The sequence below is a fragment of the Ursus maritimus genome, unplaced genomic scaffold (assembly GCF_017311325.1).
Source record: "Ursus maritimus isolate PB19 unplaced genomic scaffold, ASM1731132v1 scaffold_26, whole genome shotgun sequence".
NCBI classification, from domain to species: Eukaryota; Metazoa; Chordata; class Mammalia; order Carnivora; family Ursidae; genus Ursus; species Ursus maritimus.
In genome coordinates this window covers 38,524,219-38,537,859 of record NW_024425119.1, presented here as the reverse complement: position 1 = coordinate 38,537,859, position 13,641 = coordinate 38,524,219, and the positions used below count along the sequence as shown (strand labels likewise).

The 13,641-nt window shown below is 42.5% G+C and overlaps 1 protein-coding gene across 1 annotated transcript in view; it reads left to right on the top strand.

Annotated features, from left to right (window-relative positions):
- The window catches only part of SENP1 (SUMO specific peptidase 1), a 50,654-nt gene extending 38,532 nt beyond the window's left edge, over window positions 1-12,122 (top strand). The window contains exons 14-18 of the mRNA XM_040642384.1: window positions 6,719-6,922; window positions 7,761-7,840; window positions 8,783-8,867; window positions 9,382-9,477; window positions 10,373-12,122. Of these exons, the coding sequence (XP_040498318.1) occupies window positions 6,719-6,922; window positions 7,761-7,840; window positions 8,783-8,867; window positions 9,382-9,477; window positions 10,373-10,435 (528 nt within the window). The 3' untranslated portion in view covers window positions 10,436-12,122. The remainder of the gene's footprint in view (window positions 1-6,718; window positions 6,923-7,760; window positions 7,841-8,782; window positions 8,868-9,381; window positions 9,478-10,372) is intronic.
- The last annotated feature ends 1,519 nt before the right edge of the window (window positions 12,123-13,641 follow it).

The window sequence follows — 13,641 nt, the reverse complement described above, 5'->3', positions numbered from 1 at the left end:
AAGCGAGGGGCAAGTGGAAGTACATACCACTGTAAGATTCCTACAGAGCACATAACGTGGTATGATGTTACATGAGGATAGACTGTTGTGAGGTTTAGCTAACAGGCAAATAACGAAGATAAAATGGAAAAAAAAATATTCCAAAGGAAGGCAGGAAAAGAAGAAAAAAGATACAAAGAACAGATGGGACAAATAGAAAAAAAGAGCATGATGGTAGATTGAAACCCATCGATATCCATAATCACATTAAATGTAAACGATCTAACCCAGAATGACCAATAGAAATATAATGTGAGCCACATGGGTAATTTTAAATTTTTTAGTAGTCACATTGAGAAAAGTAAAAAGAAACAGGTAAAATTAATTTTCTAAAAAAATTTATTTTTGAGAGAGAGAGAGCACGAGTGGGGGCGGTGGCAGAGGGAGAGAGAGAAGCAGACTCCCCACTGAGTAGGGAGCCCGACATGGGGCTCAATCCCAGGACCCCGGGATCACAACCCAAGCCACAGGCAGACATTTAACCAACTGAGCCACCCAGGCGCCCCAGTAAAATTAATTTTAATAATATATTTTACTTAACACAATATATATAAAATATGTCATTTTGGCATGTAATAAATATTAAAATTTTATTAAAGAGATACCTTTCCTTTAAAATGTAGTGCATGTTTTATACTTACAGCGTATTTACACTTATAACACAATTTGGATTAGTCATATTTCAAATACTCAGTAGTCACATTCAGCGAGAGGCTACTATATTGGACGGTATAGATTAAACATCCAGTTAAAAGCAGAGCTTGTCAGATTGGGTAAGAAAAAAGTCTGTCTACAAGAAACCCATTTTTATTTATTTATTTATTTAGAAATTTCCTGGGGTCTTGTCTTTTCTTTTCTTTTCTTTTCTTTTTTTTTTTGGTAATCTCTACACCCAACATGGGGCTCAAACTCATGACCCTGAGGTCAAGAGTTGCATGTTCTTCCGACTGAGCCAGCCTGACTCCCCAAGAAACCCATTTTAAATGTGAAGATACAGATAGCTTAAAAGTAAAAGGATAGAAAAAATATACTATGAAAAACTAACCAAGAGAAAGATGAAGTAACTATACTAATATCATACCAAGTAGATTTCAGAGCAAGGAATATTACCAGTGACAGAGACACTTTGAAAGGGATAAGTTCTTCAAGAGGACTCACCCTAGATATGTACACACCTAGTAAGAGAAATTCAAAATATATGAAATAAAACTTAAAGAACTGAAAGGAGAAATGGACAAATCTGTGATTATCATTGGAAATTTTAACACCTTTCTCAACCGTCAGTAGGAGAACTAGAAAATGATTGAGGATAGAGAAAGCCAGAGTAGTTAGATGGATCCCATGTACCCAAATGCTTATGGGCAGGAAACACTAACTCCTCCAGACAGCACTAAATGTGCCCTATCCCATGCGGAGAAACAGGGTGATGCTGCGCTTCCAGTCTCTTCATTTTCCCTCCAGGACTCAGTCATCCCTTACTACTAATTTACGTGGATGAATTAGGAAAATAGCAAGCAGACATGTCTTTTTTTCTGGTTTTATTTTGCAAACCCTTGTTAATTATCGTCATTTCTTTCCAAAATGCAAAAGCATTAGACTGTTGGAAAACCATATTTCTGACTTTTTCCTAGCTAGGGAAACACTGCAAGGAAACGACAATAGCATATGTGGGAAGTGAGGGAATGCAGGAGGAAATAAAGTGAAATCTATATAGCAGACTGACTACACTGATGACCAAGCTAACCAGGCAGACCAGTGACCTATTTTGGGTTTGTTTTTTGGTTTTGGTATTTTTTTGGTATTTATTTATTTTTTAGTAACGTATAACGTATTTGTTTCAAGGGTACAGGTCTGTGGTTCATCAGTCTTACACAATACACAGCGCTCACCACAACACATACCCTCCCCAATGTCCATCACCCAGCCAGTTAGCCATTTTGTAAGTCTCATCTCTGAAAGGAAAGAGGTGTCTTTTAGCTATTCTGCATCACAATAGCCTAGTGTATAAAGTATTCTTACCTGATTGATAGTGGGGAATTAAGACGTAAGACTTAATAAGGGATATACCAAGATCATCTGATTTTTATTATGGAATCAGCATCTGAAATCGGAGCACATAACTCTGTCTAGCGTTCTTTCATATCAAAAGTGGAAATGGAGAATTGGTAGTGGTCATAGCTTTCTGGTTGTTTCCAAAGAGCCGTTAAATTTAAGTAATGCTCAGTGAAGAGAGGAAACAGCTTGCAGAACATTAAGCCCAACTAGACAAGCCTAGCACAAGGAGTAAGTTTTCCTTAGGGAATAAAAATTGATTCCATACGAAGGGGAAAAAAACTAGGCAAAATGAGATAAATTAGTTCAGTGATTATGATGTGTCTCCCATATGCAATGCACTCTGACATGTAGAATAAAATGATCAAAATGGAAATTTTAGTGCTTCTAACATGACTCACTGGAAGATTCCACTTCATCATAGTTACCTCTTTAAAGGGTTTCTTAATAGAACTCGTCCTTTTGATAAACCAGGGATTTATGCAGCGTCACAGGGAGAATAGTGATTATAGTTGTCACAACTCCATAAAAATAGGTGTTGCCTGCCTGTCTTTGTCTAAGACTTTAGCAGGGATCCTGATAATCTGGTACTTGAATTTGCGTGTGAGAAGAATCCCGGGTACCTGTTCACAGTGAGATGCAGTACACAGAGCTTACCTAAGTCCGCCTTCAGTGTCAGCTAGGTTAGAGCTTAGGAGTGAATGACCTTCCGACTCCTAGTATTTAAATGCTGCTGCTTGGCTGGACTTTGGGCCTTTGTGGTCAACAAGGATAGATTTAATTTAAAAAATCAGAACAGGGGGCGTCTGGATGGCTCAGATGGTTAAGCGTCCAACCCTTGGTTTCAGCTCGGGTCATGATCTCAGGGTCATGGGATCAAGCCCTGCGTTGGGCTCCGTGCTCAGTGTGGAGTCTGCTTCAGATTCTCTCTCCCTCTCCCTTCCACTCTGTCTCTCTCTCTCTCTCTCTCAAATAAATTTAAAAAAAAATCAGAACGGGGAGGTCAAGGTGAAAACGTAAAGAAGTAAAACAGGAAAAATAGCTTTTCCACCCCTGAAACTTGTCTTTATTTCTACTTAGGAGCACTGTTATACCCACGACTTTCAGAACATTTTTTCCCCCAGAGCTAATTAGAAAGGTTCAGGGGCGCCTGGGTGGCTCAGTCGGTTAAGCGTCTGATTCTTGGTTTTGGCTCAGGTCATCTCAGGGCTCTGAGATCCAGTAGTGGCATTAGGCTCCGCGCTCAGCAGGGAGTCTGTTGAAGATTCTCTCCCTCTGCCCCTCCCCCCACTTGTGTTCTCGCTCTCCTCTTTCTCTCTATGTCTCTTAAATAAAATAAAAATAAATCTTCAAAAGAAAAAGATTCAGAGTGTAAAATTGGGAAGGGTTAAAAGTTAAGATTTTACTATTAGTCAGATATTTTACTTCTGAAAGGATTGAGAAAACAATAGTTTGGCCGATTTACTGGGTGAGAAGGAAGATACAAATAGCAGTGGTCATTTATGTCATTGTGGTAACATACAGGAAAAGGATTGAGTCCTTAGTTTAAAAACTTTGTAGGCTTTTCTTTTAAAGAGAAGCTTTTCCAGCTTCAGCCTGGCAGCTCTTCAAATAAACTCACAAAGGAACAAGACACTATAAACAACAGTCCTACCCCCCACCCCCCGCAAAAGCACTGCATAGACAAGCAGGCGCTTATGGCCAAGGCTGTGAAGGCAGCAGGAAGGGCAGCTCCTGAGGCACTTGGAGCTGAAGCCAGCAAACAGACAAGTGTGGGCCCCAGAAAGAGGGACAGGTAGACCAACCCTGGCAGTTGTCCCCAGATGCTGGTATGTGGGCAAGACAAACAGTAGCACCCGGCTGATTGACTACTTTTAGCCCCCTGTTTGAAGGGGGAATTCAAGATCTTTTGGAGCTTAGAGAGTCTTGTGTGCAGAAAGGCTCTCCCCGTGGGAGGAGAGGGACCCTTGTCTTCACAAAATACAAGCAAATGCCTGTCACTGCTTCTCTTTCATCTTACGCACTGTGATCCCTTCTCTCATTTCTTTTTCCTTCATCTTCAGCCCTCCCTTGTGAGATGACATGTAGGACTCTTTTTGTTCTCTCCTAGCTTGTTTTTTTGGTAGGACCATGTCTTGGCCGAACTATGGCAATTTTCCTCATTTGGACAGAGTAATAGCTGCAAAACTGAGGAAACTGGGATCTCCGTTCTGCCTCATGTCAGATTGCACATCCTCAGTTAATGGGGAGCACATTGAGGCCACCAAGCTCCCTCCTACTGGGATATGGGGAAATGAAAAAGAGCCCTTATCACTCCTTAGAGCTAATTAACAAGCTGACTTTGGAGGAGGCCTTTTCCCTTGCAGTGGGGAAACTTCGGTTGGAGGCGGAACTAAAGCGATGGAAGAGGGATTCTCAAAGGGAACAGACAACGTGTGTCCCGATCATTAGGTCTCCATTCTTCCTAAGCTGGGTTGGTCTTTAGCTTTGCAGTCGACACTCCCAAAATAAAAACACAAAAATAAACCAAACAATCCGGGCTGTGTACGTCTAACTTTGTTGGCTTCTGGAACTCTTTCTTCCTAAAACATAGGAAAATCATGGGTAGCATGATGCTCATTTACGTCACCCTCTTTTACTTCAGGGTAATGCTCCCAAAGGTGATGCCCCCCCGAAGGGCACCTCTAAAGGAGCTACATCTCCATGGCTTTCGTGTGCTTGCTGTCCTTATCTTTCTGCCTGATTCTTTCTACTTTCTGCTTGAGTCCGTATCGCCTCTTCTAGTATATGACTTTTGTCTGCCCCATGGAAGGCTTGGCTTACAGTGACTGACAGGTCATCTGCCTATTCACTTCACCCCTTGGATTAAAGGGTTTAGCCTCATAACATGGGTAGTATTGTGAGATGAATAGAATACCAGAGGAATCAATCCCTTCTTGCTGATTTTCTCTCACTAGAGAATGTAGTTTTATAGCCTAGGAGTCTGTGCTTGTTGGGCAGGCCTTCCTGCATTCCTGACTGCCTTTCACACGCCTAGAATCGTCCTTTGGCACCATTATCCTTGGGGACAGAGTTAGATTGAAAACCTCAGTTTGAGAAATCTATGACCCTAATTATGTTTTGATTCATTTTCATTATTTAAAATAACTGAGCTCCAGTTATCTGTTGGGCATCACATTGGGCAGAGGATCCGCGACAACCCAAGTCCTCTGGACCTGCTGGGGCTGGGTCTGCAGAGATGCAGGCAGAACAGTGTCTTTCTTCCATCCTAGTCTTCCCCTCCACCCCCACCCTCAGAGCTCTGCTTCATGGCAAGTGTGGTTTCCCTGCAACTGCTGAGGCGTCCTCATCTATAGGCCCTTTCTCTAGTCTAGACCATGTTTCGGTGTGTTCCTGGCAGTGCTCCCTGCTGCCTACCCAGTATGTAGCTGCCTACTGTTGGGCAGTAGCTCACTGCTCTGGCATCCTGGTGTGTAAATATTTGTCAAAGGACAGGGGCGTTTTCCCATTCCCCAAAAAGCATTCTGAAAAATGTGCCTGTTTTCTTAGTCATATTTCCAAGCTGTGGATCAGTTAGCCCATTCATTCCTTGCAGTTGACAGACACTGGCCTGGCCTCAGCTGGCCACATAAAGTAAGTATGCAGTAACTTCCGGCACAGTAACTTTCAGCCTTTAGTACCAAGGAGTCCTGGACCTAAAGGGACCATAGTCGACATAGTCACTATTAGAGAATACGTTGTTGCGTTAACAGAAAGAATCCCGTATTTTCCGTATCAAGCATTTAAATTTCTTACATGCATACTTGATATTGGAGACATATATGGAATCAACAAAAATGAGAAAGCTGACCATACAGACTCTGGAGGGAACTTGACTCTTCGTGTTTGTGACTGGACTTTCAGGTGTCATGTAACATAGGTTTTTATACAGCATCCACGTCTGCCTCAGCATAGGTGACAGTGGTGGGCTACTAGTCAGAGACGTGTTCTTTCTAGTACAGTTGATGGTTTATCCCGTCACTCAGTTCGACTTGAGACCAGAGCCGGTCGCCTCTGCAAGCCGACTTGTTAGGCTGAAAAGGCAGTCTTTAGTCAAGGAACAGTTTTCTGTCTGTGCAAAACCAGACGACCCACATATAAGGACTGAACTGTTGGTCTTCGCTCGATTACACTAGACTGTGAGCTCAGGACTTTTTTAAGTTGCTCCCCTAGTCCCAGTAGATTAAAGTACCTCTGATGTGTCTTATCGAACTGCTTGGCTCCTTCCTTCCCTTTCTCAAAGTCTCGCCTTCTAGCAACCCTTCGTCCTCCTTTTCATTTGTGGACCTAATCCTCAGTCTTCTACAGATCAGACCAGCGTGGGCCCGTAAGGATGCTCAACCCCGTAAGATATCTGTAGATCCGCGTAGCTGTAGCTATGTCAGCTTTTTGTGTCCTCACTGCTTACAAGCACCACAGCCCTCCAGAATTTGATGTAGGGGCCTGAGGCTTTGGGGTGTTGAAGTCTTAATTGATTAGGAAACAATAACCTATGCTGTGCAACACAGCAACTGCTTTTCCTTCATACAACCTAACTCTTTTGAAAGGACTGAGTATCTGTTTTAATACATTTAATTTCTTCCCACAGATCATCAATTTCTACATGAATATGTTGATGGAGCGAAGTAAAGAGAAGGGACTGCCAAGTGTGCACGCATTTAATACCTTTTTTTTCACTAAGTTAAAAACGGCTGGTTACCAGGCAGTGAAACGTTGGACAAAGAAAGTGGATGTATTTTCTGTTGACATTCTTTTGGTGCCCATTCACCTGGGAGTGCACTGGTGTCTTGCTGTGAGTACCTCTCTTACTTTTAATCAGATTTAAAAGAAATCTACAGAATGATAGAGTATACAGAGTAGTGGGTAGTAATTCTACATTTTCACTGGATGATTGTGAGAAAGAATAGTATTTCGTTGGCTAAATATTGGATAGATCAGTGAACTTCCTGTCAAGAGTGGGAGATACTTAGACTTTGAAGAAAGTTGTGGTATTTCCTTTTCTGGAAATATTTAGAAGGGAGTTGTGAGGCTAAACAGTCTCAAGGCAAGGCATGGGGTGAAAAAGTGACTTCGTAATGATGCTGCCATCTCAGATTCCGTGACTTATTTTCTGCCTAATTATGATTCGCCTTGCATACTTGGAAATTTAATATTTTTTATGACTCTTTGAGAACGTGGATACATTCATTTAATGTATTAATAAAAATATAAAAGTTATCTCACAATCTATTTTGAATTACATTTGAAAAGCATAAAGCCAAAAAGAAATTCTCCACATAAAGAAACAAAAGCCCGAATATTTTACCATCTTTCTGAAACCCTGTGGAAATGATCTCATTCATCTTACAGTCTCTGAAGAGCATGTGTGTCTCCACTGTTGCCTCCATGGCAGATGGAGAACCTAAATACTAGAAAAAGATTTCAGGGCCATTAATGAGGCCATGATAATGCTATGTAAATAATCCCCTCACTCTTTCCTCTGCAGTTTAAGCATGGTATAATGCAAAGTATCAGTCAAACGTGTCATGATTTCACAGGAAATCTGGCAGAAGGTTTCCATTTCCAGGGAAGCAAAAGCTGAGAAACTACTTTTCTTATTTTTTGAACACACAGATTTTTTTTATTCCCAGGTTGTGGACTTTCGAAAGAAGAATATTACGTATTACGACTCTATGGGTGGGATAAACAATGAAGCCTGCAGGATCCTCCTGTAAGTAGGGAGTGGAGAACAAAAGAGTTTGGTGTTGGGCATATGTTGTGTTTTCCTGGCTGTTGAAGTCCGTTCTTTGATACCTTTAGTGGAGTGATGATGATTAATAAAGGAAATCCTCACATTGAGTAAGAATGGATATTTGATGTTTGAGTAAGTGAAGTTTAGTAATAATATAATAATACCAAAAAGATGCCCTCATGGGGACAACTATTGTCCCAGTGCACTAAAATAATGAATGAGTCAATATATACATATATAGATACAGAAACTACTTAGAAACCATCTAATCCAACCTCCTAATTTTTCAGATGAAGAAACCAAGACCCACAGAGGGGGACTTTGATATGCTCAGGTCCTACTAGTTAGTGGCTCAACTGGGAACCAGAATGCAGATCTCTTTATGCCCAATCTGTTTCTCTTTCCAAAATGCCTGTTCCTCACTGTACCACTCTGGTGGCCAGGAGGAGGTAGGTTCCAGAATGGTGAAGTGTTTGCACTTAAGAAGAGTGCTGTCTATGAGGTATGCACTCATCAAATTGTGATTTGGATTGAATTTTCACACAGGAGAGTCAAGACTATAAATAGTGAATAACTGCCTTGATATCGCTAGAGAAACCTTGTTCCATGAGGTCGAGTTCTAAAGGACCATTTAAACCAAGGAAAAGAGTCAAAACTCACTCCTCAGGAGGAACAGTAGGTAGAAGGAACCTGGGTGTCAGAGGCAGAGGTCCTATTTCTCTTGGGTTGACAGGGTGGGCATGAATTATGGGAGCTGCAGGGGAAGCTTGGCAGTCCAAAGATTCCCCACCCAGCATTTATATACCGCTTTCCTCAGAAGTGCGGATGGAAACCCTTCCTAAGGATTGTGAACGTCATTCTTAGGTGGCAGCTATCATCTGTGTCTCCACAGTTCATCTCCTCCTCTCCCCATACCTTTAGGCAATACCTGAAGCAAGAAAGCATTGACAAGAAAAGGAAAGAGTTTGACACCAATGGCTGGCAGCTCTTCAGCAAGAAAAGCCAGGTACATTTCATCTCATCGGGTAGAACTCCTGATGTTAGGGTATTTGGGAAGAATAGGGTTTTAGTGCTTGATTCCCAGGGACCTTCTGTCTTCCTGTCTAGCCTGACTTCAGCTTGGTTGTTTGGTTCCTCAGGAAAGATAGAGTAAGCTCTGTTTCTCGTGTAGAACTAGGTTTTCTGAATGCCCAGCTGTTTTACTGAGCTCATCACTCTTGTGGAAGATGGTTGCTGATCGGCCCTTGTGGGAGGGACTTGTCTTTACATCCATAGGTGTCATGGAAGTCTCAGATAGTCTCCTGTGTGGTTGATAAGAAGATTAATATTAATATGAAGCCCTGACTGAGATGCTGTATTTTTTTCTGAGGCTGTGTTGCCCTGGGTAAGGGACTTAGGGTCACCTCTTCAAAATTCAGGGAAACCTGTAACATTTATATCCTTTGGTTCTTATTTATAATCTAATATGAAGGAAAGAAGCTTGGAAAGATGTCACCTTTTTGTTGCTTTTGATCTTTCAGGAAATTCCACAACAGATGAATGGAAGTGACTGTGGCATGTTTGCTTGCAAATATGCTGACTGCATTACCAAAGACAGACCGATCAACTTCACGCAGGTGAGCTGAGCCTTCAGGAAGGAGCCCTGTGGCCACCCTGTCTCTAGGCTGCCCTCCACCTGCTCTGCCGAGGGGATTCTGCCTATGGCTGCTGACACTGATGGTTACTGCGCAGACCACATCACAAGAAAAAGAAGGATAGTGATAGGCCACATGCTGGGTTCCCTTGCATCACATGCTATAGTCAAGGAATCCTGGACATTAGCAGAGCCTTCTTCTCTGCCCCTCTCCCCCACCTACCTCAAATCCTGTAGGAAACAGAGAACTGGGACCAGAACAAGTTTTCTTCATTTTCTCTTCATTTGGTTAGCAGTCAGGTTTTGGAACAGGCATACCTTGAACTCCTAGTTTAATTTGTCATGCTGCCCTCCTCCCCCACCCCTCACTTGATGCAGTTGATCAGTCTTCTCTTAGTTTGTGATTGTTTATTTCTGCCCATGTGGTCCTTCAGAGTCCAAAGTGCATTGAGACTGGAAATTATGGTTTGTGTCCTCCACTTGAAATTAATGACTTTACCAGACTTTTCCACCATAGCCCTTGGGTAGAGCTAAAAAGTAAGTTTTTGATTTTCAGGCCTTAGATCGCATATCATCTTAAAAGTTCAACATAGAGGACTTGATAGACGCCATCCTCAGAATTCTTGGAGATGTTTGGGTGTAGCCTGGGGACTCCTGGTGGCGCCCAATAAAATTTGTAAGGCTACAATGAGAGAAAATAGCAGTAGAGATAGCAGTAGAAAACAACGGAAAAAAATTACATGTAATCAAGAATTGAGCAATTTGAAAAACCAGAAATGCAACTGAAGCTGTTTTAATTGAAAACCTTGAGAAGGAAAGGAATATTGGGTCTGGATAAAAGCAATGAAAAAATTAAGGGTATCTCTGTGTCCCTACAGCAACACATGCCATACTTCCGGAAGCGGATGGTCTGGGAGATTCTCCACCGAAAGCTTTTGTGAAGACTGTCTCAGTTAGCCGACATTGACCTTGTGGGGGACCAGCTCTTTGTTGTCTACAGCCAGAGACCTTGGAAACAGCTGCTCCCACCCCTCTGTTCTTGTAAAGCCCTTGATCCTGGACCAGGCCCTGGCGAGATGCATTCACAAGCACACCTGCCTTTCCTTTTGTATCTCAGATACTATTTTTGCAAAGAAACTTTGGTGCTGTGAAAGGGGTGAGGGACATCCCTAAGCTGAAGAGAGAGACTGCTTTTCACTTCTTCAGTTCTGCCATCTTGTTTTCAAAGGGCTCCAGCCTCACTCAGTCCCTAATTCGGGGGCCGAGAGAAGCTTGGACAGACTCTTGGTTTCACATAAACTCTTGTTGTTAGGCCTTACTAAGAGGTAGGAAAGGGCATGGGCAAAGAGGTAGGGATGAAAACCACCAGCATATACACGCACACATACATACATACACGCAGGATTTTCAAGATGTGTTGTCAGGAAAGTGATGGTAAACTGGACTTTGGGTCACATGCATAAGTCCCTCCTCCAGGACTTCCCTATTTATATGCCTCTCCGTGAAATCCGTCTGCTTCTGCACAAGGCTGTTTTATCATCTGTAGCTTCCTCCCATCCTGAGGCACAACACATGAGCCCTGGGTGGACCCCAAAGTCCCAGGCAGTCCTTTCCTTAAAGCAGGGGTTTGCATGTGCTCGCAACACACGGTATGGAGAAGACCCACCCAGGGAGCGGTTTAGTGGGGCAACAAAGGCACCACTTTCACTGCCGCCTACTTCTGACCAAGAAGAAGGACCTCAGTCTTTAGCGTAAAATTCCAGCGATGGATGAATGCAGGTCTAGTTTGGTCTGTGGCTAGTTAGTTTAAATATGTTTCTAACCACAGAGAATTTAATATATATATATATATATATGCATATATATATATTTCACAGGGATATGTGTTTTTTTAAAAGGCTGAATGTGTTCACCACTTTAGCCTGTAGATTTATTTCCATTTTCCAAATTTAGCTCTAGTGCACACAGATCCCAGCCCCTATGTGTAGGGTGTTTGTGGACTTCCTAACAATATTTTGAGGCCTGGGTGAACTTTGGCTTAGGGGTAGAGGTTACAGAGGGAGGCAAGATTTTCAACTGGAAAACGGGTGGAATTTGGACTGATCAACTTGAGACTAAAAAACTGCTATTCCTTTTGTTCTTTCTAGCATCTCCCCCACCCTCTGAGCGCTCCTCAGGCTAGATAGTGAAACGATCCAATGCCAGTGTCATTTTGTACTTAAGTTCCAGAATAGGAACGTTTTATACTTTTTTCTGTATTGTAATAGGTAGTTTTGTATGAAATATTTTCTCTTCTTCCCTTGTACCCCATCCTTTCCAACATTGTGCTTTCTCTCTGGGCTTATTTGAAAATTTTACTCTGTTTTATACCAAGCTTGTTTAGTACATTTTTCTATGTTTTACCACAGGTTACAATTTGAAAAGAAAACTATTTTTTTTAAATATTCCATTGTTAACTGAATGTTACTGTTTCCACTCCAGCAACCAGATGTCCTACCTTTTTCATAACTGCCTGCCTTTTTGGGGAAGACCACCGTTCGTTCGTTCATTTGTTCGTTCTTTCTTTTTTTCTTTCTTCCTTTCTTTCTTGTGTTTTTCGATAGGAAATAAATAGCTTTCTATTTATGAGTTGCTGAGACCTTTCCCATTCTCTTTTAGAAAGCTACAGTGTGCAGGCTCATTGTAGGACTCCTGCACATGGATTCTTGGTACTTAATGTATTTCAGTGACAATTTGAAAGGTGGCAATATGGCATAGATTTGGACTATAAAGCAAAAGACCTGAGGTTTTCAGGTGCTCTTGCTATTATCTGGGGGGGACTCAGAACAAGATAGTTGTCTGTATTTATTGTTTTTCCATTTAGATAACAACATCTGTCTTACCTTCCTCACAGACTTTTTGTACAGACCAAAGCAACAAATATTTATTGCCATGTGTAACAGAAAGTGAAACATGCAACAAAAGCACTTTGAAAAATATATAAGGAACTGTTGAGCCTGTTTGAACGTGGACCCCCTTTCTGACCAGTGCATTTCTGTACAAGGCAAAGTTAGTGATCCTGAGACCACCCTACATGGGTGGACCAAGCTGAGACATAGGTTGTGGCCCAAGGAGGGTCAGTGGGAACCAAATAATAGACTTCTATAGGGGCCATTTTTCCAGAGAACTAGCCAACAAATTCAGGACTAGCATCTGGGAACTTAGTTTCTCCTTCATTTAAGGGTGGGCTTTGACGACCAGGGAGGGGAGCAGGGGGTTCCTGCATTCCATGGCCAAGGGCATGCTATCAATATCTTAAACACTTTATACTAAAGCCTCTTGCCTTCCTTCTCTCCTGTTTTTCCTTCTTCCCTGTGTTCAGTGCTCATAATCACCTACCTCCCCTTAAAAAGTAACACTTGAGGAATGATGAACTCTGTCTAGACACAGAGCCTTCAGTAGGAACCACAGTCCCACCAATCACTCCTGGACCCAGTACGGAGAAAATCAGAACATTTGAGAATACATGGTCCAAAGCATGGAGGTTAGTTCTGTCCCATTTGCTGCCAGGGACCCACTGTTGCTCCTGGGAGTCCCGTTTGGGGTTGGATATACAAGAGTACTTTTCCCTCTTCCTCCCCTTCATGGAGGCATTGTGGAAATTGACTCCTCTACATATGAGGTGCTTCATACTTCTCTGTGGTATCAACTCTTCTCTTCTTTAGCTCCTGTAATTGTGCCAGCATCTTCTACCCACTGTCCCTAGCAATGTTAGCCCCAAGTTTTAGTGCCCTGGGGTAGAAACATGTGACCTGAAAAAGTACTGCCAGCAACCCCATCCCATGGTCCGTCCGTCACCACCTGGTTTTACATGGGTTATAAAAGGCCTAAGGAGATGGAGAGGATTCACTTAAGAACCCCAGTGTCTTTAATATTTCAGCCTCTGGTCCTTCTGTGCCATCCCTCCAGCTCTCAAATATGTCTTACTAAAGTAAGAGAGAGAGACTACTGACACCTGGACTTTGTCTTCTCCCTTGCTCCACCTGGATGGGCCAGGGCGAGGTGGAATATAGACTCTCGGGCACCGTTGTTGACTCAGACAGGCTACAGGCTGAGCTCCTGGGAAAGTTACCATAGTTCCCTGCCCAGAGGGAACCTACCCATAGCT